Raw genomic sequence first — 20,610 nt, forward strand, 5'->3', positions numbered from 1 at the left:
TTGGGTATATCAGATGGGCAGGCTGGTGGCCAACTGGTGGGGCATCCACAGTAGGCTGACTACACTGCTGCTAATTGCAAGGCAAAGGCGTTGTCAGTCTGCCCCAGGAAGTGCTGTTACTGGCGTTATCTACAGGTAAGAGACTTTCTAACACGTTCACAAAAAAAAAGCTTAGGAAAGCCATATACAGTGAAGCATGATGCCAACCCTGCTTAAAAATCGATTGAAGCCAGATATCACAACGCATTTTCAAAGATCGATTCTCATGCGATTTTGTATGTCGCATAGGGCCAGCCCATTCACTTGTCACCCGAAGAAAATCTCCTGCTCCTTTTATCCCAAATTGTGAAGTGTGAATGGAGACGTACATAATCTTTAACCACTTCCCGCCCGGCCTATAGCCGATTTACGTCCGGGAAGTGGTTTTGAAATCCTGACTGGACGTCCATTGACGTCCTGCAGGATTTCATGCCGCGAGCGCCCGTGGGGGCGCGCAGCGCGGCGATCGGTGATGCGGGGTGTCAGTCTGACACCCTGCATCTCCGATCTCGGTAAAGAGCCTCCGGCGGAGGCTCTTTACCACGTGATCAGCCGTGTCCAACCACGGCTGATCACGATGTAAACAGGAAGAGCCGTTGATGGCTCTTCCTCACTCGCGTCTGACAGATCGGCGGCTCTCCTGACAGGGGGGGTTCGCGCTGATTGTTTATCAGCACAGCCCCCCCTCGGATCGCCACACTGGACCACCAGGGAAGCCCACCCTGGACCACCAGGGAAGGGCAAATAAAAAAAAAAAAGTCTTGGAAAAAAAAAAAAGCTTTAAAAAATAAAAAAGATGCCAATCAGTGCCCACAAATGGGCACTGACTGGCAACATGGGTAGATCAGTGCTGCCCCACAGTGTCCATCAGTGCCACCCCAGTGTCCATCAGTGCCACCCCACAGTGTCCAACAGTGCCCATCCATGCCCAGTGCCCATCTGTGCCACCCATCAGTGCCGCCTATGTGTTCCCATCAGTGCCGCCTATGTGTGCCCATCAGTGCCGTATACCAGCGCCGCCAATCAGTGCCACCTCATCTGTGCCCGTCAGTACTACCTCATCGATGTCCATCAGTGCCATCTCATCGGTGCCCATTAGTGCCGCCATATCAGTGCCCGTAATTGAAAGAGAAAACTTATTTACAAAAAAATTAACAGAAAAAAATAAAAACATTTTTTTTTTTCAAAATTTTCAGTCTTTTTTTAGTTGTTGCGCAAAAAAATAAAAATCGCAGAGGTGATCAAATACCACCAAAAGAAAGCTCTATTTGTGGGGAAAAAATGACGCCAATTTTGTTTGGGAGCCACGTCGCACGACCGCGCAATTGCCATTCAAAGTGCGACAGTGCTGAAAGCTGAAAATTGGCTTGGGCGGGAAGGTGCGTAAGTGCCTGGTATGGAAGTGGTTAATATATGGCCGTATCTTCTTAAAACATAATTCCCCTTTTCCGCTCCCTCGCACATATCTAGTGCAGTGCAGAGCTGAGATCCGCCAGCCCTCTGTACATTGCACTACAGGTGGGCGCCTGCTCTTTGATGAAGACATTGGAGATCGGATGGTGAAACTCCAGCTTTGATAAATAAAATACACATACTCTGCAAGAAGGAAACTTATTCTCAGTCTTGCCTCCTTTTGTTTTGGATGTGGTACAAGAGAGCTACATTGAAACAACCACATCAGCCGGATTCCAGGCGAAAAAATAAAAATTAACCTGTCATTTGCTCGCCCTCCTCATCTCTCGTCCATTCACAGAATACTTTGTATTTTGTGAATAGATTGATAAAATTTGGCAAAATACATTTTAACCCTTTCCCTCTCAATCCAATAAATATTTGGTTGGTTTTTGGCTTTAACTGCAATTGTATTTGCTACAAACTCTGTTAGAACCAACATTATCTTCAAAGTGATCAGCATAGAAAACCTTGGTTTGAGAATAACTTGGTTTGAGAGTGTTTTGCAACACACGCAACATTTTTTAATACATTTTTCCTTGATATAAGAGTAGCGTCAAGTCACAACTGAGTATATAAAAAAAGAAGAGAGGCACCTCTCCCCGTTCTTCAGCTCCAGGGACCGATCGCGGGACTCCACGTTCTTCAGCTCCGGGGACCGATCGCGGGACTCCAGCGGCGATCGGGACAGCGGCAGCCGCGGAGCTTCTGACCAGGTTGCTTCGGACCGCGACCCACGGCTGGGTACTAGCACAGGACGTACCTATACGTGCTTGTGCCCAGCCGTGCCATTCTGCCGATGTAAATGTGCAGGAGGCGGTCCTTAAGTGGTTAAACTAGGGCTTATTTTCGGGGTAGGGCTTATATTGCAGCCATCCTAGAAAATCGAGATGGGTCTTTTTTTTGGGGTAGGTTCTTATATTTGGGTAAACACAGTAGTCCATGACATCATTGCACAGAGGAAGGAAACATCTTCTGGTTTATGGAAAAGGTCCTGCATTGTGCACAGGATGCTGACTTGATGCCGCAAGTTACGTTTTGTCCACAAGGTGCCCGACTGCTGGGCTGGGCTCGGTGCAGCATCTAGAAATGACAAAACGGGTACTATATTGGCTTACTTGCACCTAATTAAACCTTAACTACTTGCCGACCAGCCGCCGTCATTCTACGGCGGCAGGTCGGCTCTCCTGGGCGAGAGCCCGTCATATTACGTCGGCTCTCTTTGCGGCCACTCCGGTGGCGCGCCCCCCGCTCGTCCGTGACTCCTGTGCGGGTGCCCGGCGGGCAGCTCCCGATCCTGTCAGGGAGAGAAAAGCTGATCTTCTGTTCATGCAATGTATGAACAGAAGATCAGTGTTTCCCCTAGTGAGGCCACCCCCCCCTACAGTTAGAACACACCCAGGGAGATACTTAACCCCTTCCCCGCCCCCTAGTGTTAACCCCTTCACTGCCAGTGGCATTTTTATAGTAATCCAATGCATTTTTATAGCACTGATCGCTATAAAAATGCCAATGGTCCCAAAAATGTGTCCGAAGTGTCCGCCATAATGTCGCAGTACTGAAAAAAAAATTGCTGATCGCCGCCATTACTAGTAAAAAAAATATATGAATAAAAATGCCATAAAAATACCCCCTATTTTGTAAACGCTATAACTTTTGCGCAAACCAATCAATAAACGCTTATTGCGATTTTTTTTTTTTTTACGAAAAATATGTAGAAGAATACGTATCGTCCTAAACTGAGGAAAAAAACGTTTTTTTATATATTTTTGGGGGATATTTATTATAGAAAAAAGTAAAAAATATTAATTTTTTTCAAAATTGTCGCTCTATTTTTGTTTATAGCGCAAAAAATAAAAAACGCAGAGGTGATCAAATACCACCAAAAGAAAGCTCTAATTGTGGGAAAAAAAGGACGCCAATTTTGTTTGGGAGCCACGTCGCACGACCGCGCAATTGTCTGTTAAAGCGACGCAGTCCCGAATCGCAAAAAGTGCTCTGGTCTTTGGGCAGCAATATGGTCCGGGGGTTAAGTGGTTAATTGAACAAAAAAAAAGGCAAAGTAAGCCTTTAATCATGACACGGTTCTTCCTTTGTAAGGGCCCTTATATACTTAACATTCATTGGATACTCTGAAAGTAAAAGCAAAGTATAGTCTTATTTTTTTATTTTTTTGCCTGTTCTGAGTCAGAGAAAATATATGCAGGAAAAATAAGTTTTTTGGAATACATGAATTGTGAAATCATATGCAGGGAGATGCACATTGTCCTTTGTTCTGTGTGCATTGTAGGAACATAAAATAGTCTCTGCAAAGTCTGGGAGAAATCTTCACCTTCTAGAAGCTGCATCTTCTTAATGTGTGCAGCACAAAGCCCATTTTGATCTTCAATCGAAGCCAAGTCTAATCTGTTTAATGTGCTTTCCATTTATTCTTTTAAGAAAACAAAACTGATCTGGAAAAGTGCGTACTGCAGAGGAAAATCAAAATCCCCAAGCTGTGTCTGAACTCAACAGAAGGGTCTTGGGAGTTTAAAGAGTATGAAGAGGATGAGGACAGTGAGCGCCGGCATAGCAAGGTAGGTTCAGAAACTTTCCTTCTTTCTGCAAAACTTTCACCAATGAAAAAGTAATCCTAGCTTCACAAGGGGGCCAGTGGCCATTTCCGTATATCCTTCAATAAGGTAAACCCGTTTTCAAGCGGTTGTATACCCCAATTTTTTTTTTTTTTTTTTTTAAAACCTGCAAGGCAAAGGCATTACGAGCTAGTATAACTAGCATACTAGCTCATTATCAATTACTTGCCTTAGATCGAAGCCCCCGCAGCCGTCCTCGGACACGTCCTCCGTCGCCGCTATGATACCCGGAGTGACTTCCGGGCATCGCTGCTCCGGCACTGTGACTGGCCAAAGCGGCGATGACGTCACTCCCGCGCATGCGTGCGTTCCCCGCACATTTCCAGCACTTTCCGGCAGGCTCCCATTCAAGAGCCGCCGCGCTCAGTGCGCCTGGGCCATTGACATCGGTGCCCGCTTTTCTGCAAATATCTCCTTAACCAAGCAGGTTAAGGAGATATTGCAAGCACCTACAGGTAAGCCTTAGACCCCTTTCACATTGAGGTGTTTTTCATGCGGTACAGCGCTAAAAATAGCGCTGCTATAACGCATGAAAAAATCATGCCCTGCAGGCTTCAATGTAAAAGCCCGAAGGCTTTCACACTGAAGCGGTGCGGTAGCACGACCGCTCCAAAAGTCCTGCTAGCCGCATCTTTGAAGCGGTATAGGAGCGGGGTGTTTACCGCTCCTTTACTGCACCTTCCCATTGAAATCAATGGTAAACTGCGGTAATACCGCCCACAATGCGGGGGTTAAAACCTCACCGCTATCGCCCGAATATCGCGGTAAATACGACGGTATAGCGGCGATAAAAATAGCGCGGCTATACCGTCACCGCGGCTCCGCTGCCCAATGTGAAAGCAGCCTTAATGTAGGCCTACCTGTAGGTGCAAGTATGACAAGAGGGTATACAACCGCTTTAAAAGTAGCTTAAAGTGACACTAAATGGTAACATTTTATTTATATATAAAATCACTTCCCGACCAGCGACATACCTGTACGTTGCTGGACTTTCGATGGTTATATCAGGATGATGGGCATCACCCCAGTAGCCATTTTTTAGAGCCAGCGGTCAACTCTATCTTTATAGTAATAGCAATCAGAGCACCTAACTAGCCGCTGGACTGCTTTTACAAGCAGCAGAAGTGGACACCCCCTCCCACCTTCCACCGCTTGCTTGGGCTCTCCTGTTCCACCTGGAGAACTAAGCGACCAGCCACCGGCTGACCGGACAGGCAAATAAAGCCGTGATCAGCTTTGATCGGCTCTCCACTATAGTAACCCGGAAGTGATGACCTGACATCACTTCAGGTTTACCCGGATGTCCACGGCACAAATTTATAAAAAAAATCAAAAACCCTGTTCGTGGTGTTTTTGAATGCTTTTAAGGGCAGAGGAGGGATTTGGGGGTCTTATAGACCCCATATCTTTCCATGAAGTGTACCTGTCACATGCCTATTGCTGTCACAAGGATGTTTACATTCCTTGTGACAGCAATAAAAGTGATAACAAATAAATAAAAATAAAGCAACAGGGTAAAAATAAACAAATAAAATAAATGAATAATTAAAAAAAATCTAATTTTAAGTGCCCCCATTGGCTAGTGCTCGTGCACAAAGGCGAACACGCATGTTGGTTCCGCACACACACACAATCAGCGATCATCTCACACGTGAACGTCAGATCATGGGCAGTAATTCTAGCTCTAGACCAGGAGTAGGCAACCTTTTGAGCACAGCGTGTCGAAAAATGTTAAAAAAAAAACAAAAAACTTCACACTCAATCACAAAGGATTTTTTATAAAGTAAATGCTGTAAACAAAATCTGACGAGTGCAGCTACAGCAAAGTTAGAGAACCAAACAATGTTTCCCATCTTTTCCAATGTGTGGGGGCACAGTGCCCCCCTCTCCTTCAGTGTAGGTGTGGCACGGGCAATTCTGAAATTGGAATGCATTAGTGTCTCACTGACACTTCCCTGCACTGCTCTTCTGAAGGGAGTCGAGTGCCGGCAAAAGAGGCTTTGTGTGCCGCTTGGGGCACCAGTGCCGGGGGTTGCCTACCCCTGCTCTAGCCCTCCTCTGTAAATCTGAAGTGGTAAAGGCTTTTAAAGCGTCGCCTGTGGATAGTAACATTTACGCCGTTGGTTGCCTTTGCACGGGCATGCACAATTTTAAAGCGTGACATATCAATTTACTTGGCATAACATCATTTTAAATTTTACAAAACAATTGGGTTATGTATTGTGTATTTAGCATTACAATTTTAAAAAGTGTATTTTTTCTCAAAAAGTTGTGTTTTAAAAAAAAAAATTAAAATATTTATTCTCTAGGGCATCTGCTTTCAAAATGATATGTTTGGGGGTTTCTAAGTAATCTTCTAGCAAGAAAGTGCCGGAAAAGGCCCAGTCTGGAAGTGGATATTATATATATACAATGTGTGTGTGTGTGTATATATAATGATGACCACATATAGTGGGTCTTATCAAATTTTACTGCAAAAGTGAAAATATGCTTTTAAGTGATAGTATAGATATTTATTTAAATAACAAACATGTTATGCTTTCCTGCTCTGTACAGTGGTTTTACACAGAGCAGCCCAGATCCTCCTCTTCTCGGGTCCCTCACTGGCGCTCCAGGCCCCTCCCATCTGCCGAGTGCCCCCACAGCAAGCTGCTTGTTATGGGGCACCTGAGCTGAGACGCTGCTCTGTGTGTCCGTTTAAACACGGAGCTGTGGCTCAGCTCCGCCCCCTCTCTCTCTTTCCATTGGCTCACTGTCTTTGACAGCAGCGGGCGCTGTCTCAGCCATTGAGGAGGAAGAGTCCCGGACAGCCAAAGCTCTTGTGCAACATCGCTGGATTGAAATGGGGTGCGGGTAAGCATTAGGGGGGCTCGATGGGGGAGCTCGCACACAGGTTTTTTTATCCTAATGCATAGAATGCATTAAGATAAAAAACCTTCTGCCTTTAGAACCACTTTGAGTGCCAGAACACTATGAATAAATGCATATGCTTACAGTGTAGTCTGGCAGATTGCAGAGCTAGCAGATTTCTTGGATAAATGGAAATGGGTAGCAGACTTCAACCACTATTGACTATAAAATCAAGTCGTCCTTTACAACACCACGCCATCTCATGATATATTGATAGGCATACAGTTGTTATTTTTCCATGTGAAAGTTTAACTTCTGAAAGCCTTTTTTTTTTCATCAACAGATCAGTATATGTTTTGTGATTTTTATTAAATTTTTATCTGTGCGTATGGTTTGCTGTGCTGGCCAATACTAGTGCAGTAGCTTTTTTATTTTTTTAATATTAAGGCTTGTTGAGGGACCACTCAAATTTAATTGGTTGCCTTAACCACTTAAGACCCTGAACAAAATGCAGGTAAAGGACCCGATCAGTTTTTGCGATTCGACACTGCGTCGCTTTAACAGACAATTGCGCAGTCGTGCGACGTGGCTCCCAAACAAAATTGGCGTCCTTTTTTTCCCACAAATTCTTTCTTTTGGTGGTATTTGATTACCTCGCGGTTTTTATTTTTTGCGCTATAAACAAAAATAGAGCGACAATTTTTAAAAAAATGCAATATTTTTTTCCTTTTTGCTATAATAAATATCCCCAAAAATATATATAAAAAAATGTTTTCCCTCAGTTTAGGCCGATACGTATTCTTCTACATATTTTTGGTAAAAAAAATCGCAATAAGCGTTTATCAATTGGTTTGCGCAAAATTTATAGTGTTTACAAAATAGGGGATAGTTTTATTGCATTTTTATTAATATTTTTGTTTTTACTACTAATGGCGGCGATCAGCGATTTTTTTTCATGACTGCGACATTATGGCGGACACATCGGAAATGTTGACACATTTTTGGGACCATTGTCATTTTCACAGCAAAAAATGCTATAAAAATGCATTGTTTAATGTGAAAATGACAATTGCAGTTTGGGAGTTAACCACTAGGGGGCGCTGAAGGGGTTAAGTGTGACCTCATATGTGTTTCTAACTGTAGGAGGGCGGGGCTGGAAGTGGCTGGGCACTTAAAGAGGACGTACAGGTACGTGCTTGTGCCCAGCCGTGCCATTCTGCCGACGTATATGTGCAGGAGGCGGTCCTTAAGTGGTTAAAGCAATGTGTATGTAGGGGCCCCTAATACATATCTTCACTGCCTTTGAACACCACAAGCCAAAAACTATATTTAATTAATTATTAATATTCAAAGCAAACTCGCTCAATCCATCCATGTCTCCATGTTTTATTTTGTTGAGAAATCACTTTCATGACCATCATAAGTAAGGGCAAATGACTCATGTAACGTTTACTTCCTGGAATTCATCTGCCCTTAGTACAAGCATGCATGCAGGAGAGTGTGCTTAATTGAGAAAACCCCCTCCTCCCCTCCTGAAGACTCATGGGATGTATGACATCACTTGCCTAGACACGAAACAAGAAGTAAATGAAGAAATGTGAAAAAAAAAGTATAAAGTGTTACTAAATCCACAACAGTAAAATCAGTCTGTATATACAGTAAAGCATGCTTGTTATACTCACTGTGGAACCTAAGGGGTTAATCCTCTGCATTGTGTAAAAAGGCTTTTTGATCCTGTCTTTTCTGATCCTCCTCTTCTTCCACAGTCCCCAATCCATCTCATGATAGAACAGACCCCTAGGAGGCACTCTGCACATGCTCAGTTTGGTGTGTACTGTTAGAGAGTTTTTTGGGGAGTGTGCATGTGATCAGCACAGGGCCAATCAGCACTGTCCAGACAGAAAGTCAAAGGTCATGCAGCCTCAAAGGACATTGACAACTCCTTATAGGAGAATGAGGCTTAGGGGTTAGCCTTGCAGCACTGGGGTCCTTGTTTCAGATTCTGACCAGGACACTATCTGCATGGAGTTTGCATGTTCTCCCTGTGCTTGCGTGGGTTTCCTCCGGGTACTCCGGTTTCCTTCCACACTACATTCTACTACACATTCTGCCAGAGTCTCAGTGGTAACACCACAATCTGCTGGAGTCTTAGTGGTAAAGTTATATTCTGCCCGAGTCTCCACAGAATCGTTGCACGCTGAAGGAGTCTTCATGTGATTTTTTTTTTTTGTTAATTTTTTTTTTTTAAAAGACAGATTTAAAAAAAAAAAAAAATACAAAATCGTTTTTATATTTAGTGGGAATGCTTCAGCAGTCCCACTATTATTCTTTTTTTTTTGTATTTATCTTTATTTTTAATTTTATTCTGTAAGTTTTTTGGCTCGGCGTAACTTCTGAATACTTCCAGCTATTAAAACCATTCAACTTTTAAGATGTTCAGCTCTTTCAGCTAATGATGGGACTTCAACTTTTTTTCTATTTATACTTTTTTAAATATTACGCTTTTTAACATTTTTTTTACATTGAAGTCAATCAGCATGTGGCAGTTTTTGATGGGGGCACTTTTGATGGTGCAGGTTTGATGGGGGTTTTGATGGGGCAATGGGATGGGGGCAGTTTTTGATGGGGCAATAGGATGGGGGGCAGTTTTTGATGGTGCAGTATTGATGGGGACATAGGATGGGGCAGTTTTTGATGGGGCAATAGGATGGGGGCAGTTTTTGATGGGGCATAGGATGGGGGCAATTTTGATGGGGGTACTTTTTGATGGGTCAATAGGATGGGGGCAATTTTTGATGGGTCAATAGGATGGGGGCACTCTTTGATGGGTCAATAGGATGGGGGCACTCTTTGATGGGGCAGTTTAGATGGGGGAAATTTGATGGCAGTTTGTTGGTGGTAATATGATGGGAGAAATTTGATGGGGGAAATATGATTGAGGCATTTTGATGGGGCAGTTTTAATGGTAGAAATTTTATGGGGCAATTTTATGGGGCAGCTCCTGCAAAAGGTAATTAATTACTTTTAAAAAGATGCTAATTAGTGGGAATGCTGATTCTCACTTCAACTTTTTCTTATGGATTTAAGCTATTTATCCAGTTAGCTTTAGCAATTCAGCTATTTAGCATTCCCACGCATTTTCTGCAGGAAATGCATTTTCTAGTTTTATTTGTTTTTATATTATAACATATTTTTCATGCTAAAGTACAATGAGCTATAGATGTAGTAATTATTAGTAGGGGTTCCCTGAGACCTGGAAGTTATTGGAATGGTTCTCCATGTTAAAAATGTTGAAAAAGATTTAACTAGAAACCCGTTGAGTCCTCACCGAGCCGAATACTGACCTCAGAATGGCTCTCCTTGCATACATATTATCATTACCTGTGTGAATGTGAATGTTCTGCATGAAAGTAACTCGTATTGTGAGAGTGCTAGTGACATAAGGCATTACCCTGTTAATTGTAAAGAAAGGATTGGAATAATCAAGCAGCGGTGCAGTCACCCACAATCTTTATACCCCCGGTTTTCACACTGTTGTATGTCTGCCAGAGAGAAGGTTAATGATGTGTTCAAGCCAAAAATCTCTGAAACTTGATTACTCGCACATAAAGCATTGCTTTAACTAATTGCACCTCAATTAATCTTTTTTTCTTTTTTCCTGATTGAACAAACGTGTACTTTGAAATACCACTAATGTTCAGTGCAGTGAGGTATCAGATCTCACCGCTGTTGGTCCCCTATTTGGGCAGCAAATTGTGGTGACATTATTTGTAAGATGTGATGTAGTACAAAGAATAAAAATATTCATTAATAAACTAAAGTGTACATAAAAATCCATTTCCCTTTGGAGAAATCGTAGCTTGATAGCATGGGCGTCCCTCAGGACTTTTTTCAGGGTGGGCGGCATCATTTTAAGGTCACCCATGCTCCGCCCCTTTTTGACAATGTCATAATCACGGTCAGAGACTGCGGACATAGTACAGATACATTACACCCTTCATTCAAACAGATACACCCCGATACATTACACCCCCATACACACAGATGCACCCCGATACATTACACCCTTCATACACACAGATACACCCCGATACATTACACCCTTCATACACACAGATACACCCCGATACATTACACCCTTCATACAAACAGATACACCCCGATACATTACACCCTTCATACAAACAGATACACCCCGATACATTACACCCTTCATACACACAAATACACCCCGATACATTACACCCCCATACACACAGATACACCCCGATACATTACACCCCCATACACACAGATACACCCCGATACATTACACCCCCATACACACAGATACACCCCGATACATTACACCCTTCATACAGATACACCCCCCGATACATTACACCCCCATACACACAGATACACGCCGATACATTACACCCTTCATACAAACAGATACACCCCGATACATTACATCCTTTATACACACAGGTACACCCCGATACATTACACCCTTCATACAAACAGATACACCCCGATACATTACATCCTTTATACACACAGGTACACCCCGATACATTACACCCTTCATACAAACAGTTACACCCCCATACACACGGATATATTACACCCCCATACACACAGATTACACCCCGATAAATTACGTCCCCATACATTACACACGCAATCATTAGTATGGAAAACTCCCCTCCAATCAATTTGCAACCTTCTGATGACCGAGAGAATTAAATGGATTACTAACCCCAGAAAGTGCAGATGGAAGGCTCCAACAACAGTTGCACATGCCAAGAAGCTCAGATGAGGCTGGGGCCCCATGCGGCAAGTGTTCTTGGGGCCCCTATCTACATGGGAGCGCTGGGCCTCTCACACATGTCCAGGCAGAGCACACACAGCCGGCAGTCTGAGCCGAGGAGGAGGGGAGATAAATCATAAGTGATCTGGTCAGGCTGAGCATGCCTGGACGCTGTCCAGGCAGCAGGTGAAAGGTAACAGGCAAGCTAAAGGGAGAGCTTTGTATTTCCTGCCTCTGGCCGCGCTGCCTCCACTCAGCTCAGGGGCCACAAACACCATGACTCCCTGACGCTCCACGTCGTGTATGTGACTCCCGGCCCTGGGACATGCAGCACGGCGGCCCCGACTGATTGTGTGCACCAGCCCTGCCGGGGGGGGGGGGGGCCTTGACCCCCCCCTTGCCCCTACCTGCAGATGCTCATGTTTGATAGGGCAGAAACAGAGATTTCACACACAACTTTCACACACAACCTCTTACTGACTACAGTTAGCCACCGTATTACAGAGGCTCAAACTCACGCATATGTAAGCTCTAGGTGGCCCCAGAAACAATCCCCTTCCTCCCCTACCCCGTCAAGTATGGTTCCTTCCAGATCCTAATGATCACACCAGAGGTCTTTCTCCAACAAGCACCCTGAGGTCCTCAATATATATTTCTCCTGGGACCTTCCATCCAGCAGTACAAAGAATGAGTTGGGGTTACTTATACAGTGCCTTGAAAAAGTATTCATACCCCTTGAATTATTCCACATTTTGTTCCAGGGGGGCTGAATGCATGCCACACTTTTCAGATATTTATTCCCCTCGGTGGGGGAACCAGGAAGAGAAGCATTGCGGCTTCAGTGCCCGGTTTCCTACGGCGCACTTTGGAGTCGTGCTGCGCCGTGCTCACTGATCCCAGCTGTGTTCTGGGAGCCGAGTGTTTCCCAGAACACACCGGGGGGGGGGGGTCTCACGTTCTGCCCGCAGTCTACCCGCAGACTGTGTCGCCGGAAGTGGGTGCAAATACCTGTCCGATGAGCGGAAGTTCCGCTTTAAGTCTAAACATTGTAACAATTTGTCCTTTACATCAAAGGAATACACTTCTGTGCGTCAATGAGGATTAAAGTTTAACCACTTGAACACTGTGGGCTGGATTCAGAAAGGAGATACGGCGGCGTAATTTAAAATGTGCGCTGCTGCATCTTTACGCCGATTCACAAAGCTAGATACGCCTGAAAACATGGCTTCAGCCGACCGACGTAACTTGCCTATGCCGGCGTATCGTGGCCTCATTGTTACGCTGGACGCATTCGGCGTTCCCATTAAAAAATATGCAAATGAGTAAGATACGCCGATTCACGAACGTAGTTGCGTCCTGCATATCAATATACGTCGTTTACGTAAGGCGCCTGACCGTCGTAAAGTTACCCCTGCTATATGAGGCGCAGCCAATGTTAAGTATGGACGTCGGAACAGCGTAGAATTATACACGTTTTACGTTGTTTGCGTAAGTCGTCCGTGAATGGGGCTGTGCGTAGGTTACGTTCACGTCGACTAAGCATTGAGCGGGCGTAATTTACGGAGACAATTCGACGTGATACTGAGCATGCGCACGCATGCACCGTTCGTTAAGCGCGTCATTTACGTGGGGTCATTAACATACAACACGCCCACTAGTTTGAATTAGGCGGGCTTACGCCGGCCCATTTACACTACGCAGCCGTAACTTAGAGCGCAAGTTCTTTGTGAATACGGGACCTGGCGCTCTAAGTTACGGCGGCGTAGTGTATCTGAGATTCGCTACGCCCGCCTAAAGATAGGCATTTCTTTCTGAATCTGGCCCTAAACCTTTTTCTGATATTTGTTCGTTTCAAGTAAAAAAAAAAATTTTTTTTTTTTTTGCTAGAAAATGACTTGGAACCCCCAAACATTATATATATATATATATATATATACAGGGCTTTTTTTTCAGGGGGAACTTGGGGGAACTCAGTTCCACCACCTCTGGCTCAGACCCTTTGGTGCCTGCTCACCACAATCACTTGTAAACACAGATGTCTGGTTTCTGTGTTTACAAGTGACAGCTTTGTAACCCCCCTGAACTCTGCACTCTGTATGTAATGCAATCCTGGTATTTAATGCCCCTTTAAGACCCTCCTACTGTTTGTGAAATCTGAACGGGTCGTGGTTGAGTTCCTGCACCTATTTTCTGAGGAAAAAAGCTCTGTATATATATATATAGAGAGAATAATATGGTGATTGTTGCAATATTTTATGTCATAATGTATTTGCGCAGCGATCTTTCAAATGCAATTTTTTTTTGGAAACAATACTTACTTACTAATGAATTAAAAAGAAACTAACCAGTAAAGTTAGCCTAAATTTTTTTGTATAATGTGAAAGATTTTACGCCGCGAGAATCGTGATCTTTATTCTAAGCAACAAATATTGTGATTCTCATTTTGCCCGGCATCGTGCAGCTCTACTGTCCAGTGTTAGTAAGTCAGCCCCATTATGACTCCAAGTGATCTTTGATCTATAACAGCCGCTAGCAATAATCATATGTAATATCCAGCAGGCTGGTTGTGCCCAACTTAGTACATTCAGCCTGCCATACATGGTTCAAATCTCGATTGGTTCCTGCTGAACCACCCAAGATTTGAACCGTCTATGGTCGGCTTAAAAATCGCTGTCCTGCTTTATCCCATGACACATCTCTATTTACTGTTACTGTGCAAAACCATGACTGGATCACATTGTTTAAAGGGGGTTGTAAAGGTACAATTTTTTTTTTTCCTAAATAGCTTCCTTTACCTTAGTGCAGTCCTCCTTCACTTACCTCATCCTTCCATTTTGCTTTTAAATGTCCTTATTTCTTCTGATAAATCCTCACTTCCTGTTCTTCTGTCTGTAACTCCACACAGTAATGCAAGGCTTTTCCCCTGGTGTGGAGTGTCATGCTCGCCCCCTCCCTTGGACTACAGGAGAGTCAGGACGCTCTCTATGTTGCAGATAGAGAAAGGAGCTGTGTGTTAGTTAGCGTCCTGATTCTCCTGTAGTCCAAGGGAGGGGGCGAGCATGACACTCCACACCAGGGAAAAAGCCTTGCATTACTGTGTGGAGTTACAGACAGAAGAACAGGAAGTGAGGATTTCTCAGAAGAAATAAGGACATTTAAAAGCAAAATGGAAGGATGAGGTAAGTGAAGGAGGACTGCACTAAGGTAAAGGAAGCTATTTAGGAAAAATATTGTAGCTTTAAAGTTTAGCAACAGGAGTGTAGCTGGCTTCCAATTTTCCGATAAAGGTTGGGAAGATGGCACCATTTGGTGGAAAATCAGGGTGACTAAGATCACCCACCAAAGACCTTAGTTAAAGTGGAGTTCCACCCATAAATATAACATTACATCAGTAGTTTAAAAAAAAAATCATTAGTCCTTTACGATTTTTTTTTTTTTTTTTTAGATGCCTTCAAAGTGTTGTTGCTAGGCAGAATAGTTAATCTTCCCACTTCCTGCACCTAGGTGCTTAATGCTTCCTAACCTACACCGCACAGACTCCTGGGAATGTAGTGGGTGTAACTTTCCAGGAGTCTGTGCACTCCCCAGTCTCAAAGAATCATGTGACTTGGACAGTACAGGTGCTGAAACCTGATCTGAAATCTATTACACTGCTTGTGCAGCACTGAGCATGTGCGAGATCTGCAAGGCTGAAATCCAGGAAGTCATACAGTCTGGCTTCATGATGCCCACACTTAAGATGGCCCCAGTCAATTTCTATTTTATAAAGTCTTTAAATGCTGTAACAACCTAACAAAACGGACCTTAGTTTACAGACTAACTTTACTAGAATACATTAAGCTTGTGTATTATAGGGGTATTTATATTTAAAAAGTGAAATTGTGGCCGGAACTCCGCTTTAATACTTCACATGTTTTCATCTTATACCAGAAGCCATGTCTAAAATAACCTTTTTATATGTAGAGACCAGATGGAAGGAAACATGTGGAAGGAACCCGTAAGAGCATTGAAGCGGTTGTGGCCCGCCTGGAGAAACAGAATGGAGTTGGACAGAGTCACAAGTCTGGCTGCGATGAGACATTCATGGACCCCTGTCACATGGCGGCACACATGGACAGACTGGACGAAGCTCTGGTCCCTCGAGTTCTGTATGAGGAATTGCTGAGGAGTTACCAGCAGCAGCAAGTGGAAATGAGGCACATACAGCATGAGCTGGAAAGGACTCGGAGGCAGCTGGTTCAGCAGGCAAAAAAGCTGAAAGATTACGGCAATTTAGTGACGGAGGTGAAGGAGCTACGAGTTCTGAACCGGAGACTCCAGGATGTGCTACTGCTTAGACTGGGCAGTGGTAAGTTTCTAAGGCATCTTGTCTGACATGTTCTTTTTACATTGTTTTGAACCAAACATCCTAGCCCTTACAATCTAACGTGTGTCCTCCACACAGAACTACTCATTCGGTTTCATGTCAGTTTGGTTAAAGTGGATGTAAACATGATTTTTTTTTTTGCTGTCACAATGTCGAGTATAAGATTTCCTATCATCTGTGCCCAGTCTTGCCACAAAGAGTTAATCCAGCTCTGAGCAATCCTCTTTTATTGTTCAGTGAGATAATCGGACAGGAGAAAACTTTTGTCAGTTCTTCCCCCTTGCTGTGAGTGATAGGGGTGCAACGGATCAAAAAACTCACGGATCGGATCGATCCTCGGATCAGGAGTCACGGATCGGATCATTTTCGGATCAGTAAAAAAAAAAAAAACACAAGACAAACAAAAGTTTTGTCTTTTTACATTTTTATTAATATATATTTTTTTTACTACTAATGGCGGCGATCAGTGATTTTTTTCGTAACCGCGACATTATGGCGGACACATCGGACAATTTTGGGACCATTACAGTAGGAAAAATGGCAATTACAGTGTTACTGTTTTACTAGTGTGGGGGCAATGTTGGCTATGGCTATAATAGCCATAGCCAACATTGCCCCCACACTAGTAAAACAGTAACACTGTAATTACCATTTTTGCCACTGTAATAATAGTCATAGCCAACATTGCCCCCACACTAGTAAACCGTAACACTGTGTGTATAGCCATTTTTCCCACTGATTACAGTGGGAAAATGAATATACACACAGTGTTACTGTTTACTATGGTGGGGGCAATGTTGGCTATGACTATTATTACAGTGGCAAAAATGGTAATTACAGTGTTACTGTTTTACTAGACCGAGTACATCAGAACAGTGAGTTGGCTAATGGCTATTAAGCCATTAGCCAACTCACTGTACTGATGTACTCGGTCCGTCTCCAGGTTACATGCAGAGTTAGCGGCGCAGCGCGGCGCAGCGCGGCGCAGCGCGGCGCGCGCTCTTGCAAAGTAGAAAAAAATCCACGAGCAGAGGGAGGGGTGATGACGTTAGCGCACACCGCTGCCGAGTGTACCAAGATGGCCGACCGCTCCGGAGCTAGGCCGAAGCCGCGGTCTTTCCTAAGGCCGCGGCGGTGGTGCGTTCCGCGGATCGCATACTGTTCCGATCCGAACAGGTTGACCCGTTCGGATCGCGGATCGGGCACGATCCGTTGCACCCCTAGTGAGTGACAGGTTATTTACATATCTCATGCACTAGCTTGAGACAGGCATTATTTTTTAATTCCCACCCCCACTCCTTTTCTGAAGTCATGTGGTTACTTTTCTGGATTTTACCTGGATGTTACTGATCATAGCAGAATTTAGTATAAGGAATACACAGGAGAAAATGCATGTTGACAAGGGGAGTGTAGAGGAGGGCAGGGAGTCTACTGACATCACAACTCCACCCACCGAGCTCCAGAAAAACAGATCCACTGACAGAATCTGCAGTCTTTCAGTTCTTATAACAGACATTTGACAGGTAAGGATACATGCAGGAGACATCTGTATCCTTATAGATCAGCTCTATGGCAAGTAGTTAGAAAGGATGAGAGGGGGTTTACATCCACTTTAAATCAGGGTTCCAACCACAATTAGCATTTTTTAAATGTATGTCCTTTCATCATGCGTTTTTATAATATAAATCCGGTCACTTACTATTTTACAATCTGCCGCCGCTCCACATAGTTATTCAAAAAAGATAGTTTATAAAACTATGTCCACACCGTTGTCATTTTGCTTGTGGGCATTGTGAAGGTGAGTACAAAAATACACTTTTTTTCTCAAAAAATTGTATTTTAAATGGACCACAGACAGTAATGTATAAAAAAAAAGTTTACAATTTTATTAACATATGCAAAAAGCTAATACGTGATGAAACATCAAACATAGAAGTAAAAAACAAACACATATAATAGAAAATAGCTAAAAACCAGCTGAGAAGGGAAGCCCAAGGCTGTCAAATGACAGACTATTCAACGCATTTCAAAAAACATATGGTTTAATTCTTCTTCAGAGACTTTACTGCGCTTAATGCTTTTTAAAGCTGTAAAACCTAAAAACCCCACTGCAGATGTTTCACCGTGCGACGATCATTCAAATAAAGGTAGAATCAAGATGGAGGTAATCCCTCGGCCACGCGCATGTGCAGACTATGGCTCCATGGGGTCATAAGGGCTATCAAGGCGTTATAGTGGGCACAATATAAATCCTAGCATCATTGGATCAATCTCGGAGGCTATTTGCATTTCCAAAAACATAAGGAGTCAAGCTGGTCCATAACAGGTGCGGTTTGATGGTACCGATACGATCTAAAAGTCCTGGTCTGTGTAGTATTAGTCCAGAACGAAGCGATCTGGAAGAGCGGATCTGTCCCCTATTGGCAGATGGCGTGGCTCCTGTCATCAGTCACCAGAGACATTTATGGAGCTGGTTCACATATGTCCGTTGCGACTGCGGAGCGGCTTGGAGTGCTGTGCGTCTTTTAGCTCAGTTTCAGAGCCGAATTTAGGACAAAATTTGGCCCTGATTCGTCCGTGAAACAGAGAACAGGGACATACCGGACCCCCGCTGCGAAGCGCGTGCAAGACGCTTTCCCCGACTTGTTTATTCCCCGACTTGTTTATTCCCCGACTTGTTTATTCCCGACTTGTTTCTTCCCCGACTTGTTTCTTCCCCGACTTGTTTCTTCCCCGACTTGTTTCTTCCCCGACTTGTTTCTTCCCCGACTTGTTTCTTCCCCGACTTGTTTCTTCCCCGACTTGTTTCTTCCCCGACTTGTTTCTTCCCGACTTGTTTATTCCCCGGCTTGTTTATTTCCCGACTTGTTTATTCCCCGACTTGTTTATTTCCCGGCTTGTTTATTTCCCGGCTTGTTTATTTCCCGGCTTGTTTATTTCCCGGCTTGTTTATTCCCCGCCTTTTTTATTTCCCGACTTGTTTCTTCCCCCGACTTGTTTCTTCCCGACTTGTTTATTCCCCGGCTTGTTTCTTCCCCGGCTTGTTTCTTCCCCGACTTGTTTCTTCCCCGACTTGTTTCTTCCCCCGACTTGTTTCTTCCCCCGACTTGTTTCTTCCCCCGACTTGTTTATTTCCCGGCTTGTTTATTCCCCGGCTTGTTTATTCCCAGGCTTGTTTATTTCCCGGCTTGTTTATTTCCCGGCTTGTTTATTCCCCGGCTTGTTTATTTCCCGATTTGTTTATTCCCCGGCTTGTTTATTTCCCGGCTTGTTTATTTCCCGGCTTGTTTATTTCCCAGCTTGTTTATTTCCCGACCTTGTTTCTTCCCCGACTTGTTTCGTCCCCGACTTGTTTCGTCCCCGACTTGTTTATTCCCCGACTTGTTTATTCCCCGGCTTGTTTATTTCCCGACTTCTTTATTTCCCGACTTCTTTATTTCCCGACTTAGTTGGGGTAGGCGGTACCCTTTGGTGGGGGTGGGTCAGCCACGCTTGTGACCTTTGACCTCTGGGAACCCGCCTTCTGACCTTTGACCTCTGGGGGAGGTGTCCTAGCCTTATTCTTCAATGGGAAACCCTAACCTAGGCCTAACCCGGAGGTGTGAACTCGGCCTAAATAATTATCTTCTGTAAATAACAAAATGCTGCTTGGCATAGTCCAGGTAGATTGAGTTTACTGATCCATTGGATGTCGCCATGCCTTCAGACAATTTTAGTTTTTTCATTTTATAAGGAAGTGGCGTTCGATTCCTCCGCGCACATAAGGTGAATAGTGGCGGAGAAGTTCTCTACTTTGTTGTGGAAAGTTCTTTGTTCTGAGTTAGATTTTCTTCTGGCGGTTCCTTAAATCTCGGCTAAGTCTCTCCGTTGTGCCCTCTCTGCTCTCTTCTGAACATTAATCACGTTAGGCATTTAAATGCGCGCTGATTTATCTACATCATAAGAACCTTAAACCATTTTAGTGCCCCCTCTTTGCACAATTTATTCCTCTCATTTTGAGCACAGAACTTCAACTGCAACCGGTAAACTATAAAGTGACATCGGGCGCTGCCGGCTGCCCACAAATCTAAGAGATCTCAGTGTGCTGTCAGTGGCCCCGTGCCGGTATAACCTGGAAATCCTGCTGACCGCAGTACATTGCTGACCCGTTCGCTCCACAGCACAAGTGCTGCTTTACATTATTCCGAGTTTATATTGTAGAATCTCCTGCTCAGAACCGTCATGTAAATCTCTGTTCTCTCATTCATCTTGTGTCTACCAATTAGAGAAGCGCTCAGGCATCTTAGACTTTAAGTGTAAACCCATAGAAAGCACACATGAACACTGTGCATTGCTCTACAAGCCCTCGGTGACCCGCATTACAGTGCCATTTATAGCTTTTTTTCTTTTCATTGTTTACAATTATTTATTCCCCCAGCCCTGGCTCTTTTTCTAACCACTTGCTTACTGGGCACTTAAACCCCCCTCCTGCCCACCCA

At 44.0% G+C, this 20,610-nt stretch overlaps 2 protein-coding genes across 2 annotated transcripts in view; both read left to right on the plus strand.

Moving 5' to 3' along the window:
- The window catches only part of AGBL4 (AGBL carboxypeptidase 4), a 2,019,815-nt gene that overhangs the window by 1,277,636 nt on the left and 721,569 nt on the right, over positions 1-20,610 (plus strand). The window lies entirely within an intron of this gene.
- Positions 1-20,610, plus strand: part of BEND5 (BEN domain containing 5) — a 78,448-nt gene that overhangs the window by 8,883 nt on the left and 48,955 nt on the right. The window contains exons 2-3 of the mRNA XM_040360524.1: positions 3,931-4,067; positions 15,730-16,114. Of these exons, the coding sequence (XP_040216458.1) occupies positions 3,931-4,067; positions 15,730-16,114 (522 nt within the window). The remainder of the gene's footprint in view (positions 1-3,930; positions 4,068-15,729; positions 16,115-20,610) is intronic.

Source organism: Rana temporaria, chromosome 7, assembly GCF_905171775.1.
Source record: "Rana temporaria chromosome 7, aRanTem1.1, whole genome shotgun sequence".
NCBI classification, from domain to species: Eukaryota; Metazoa; Chordata; class Amphibia; order Anura; family Ranidae; genus Rana; species Rana temporaria.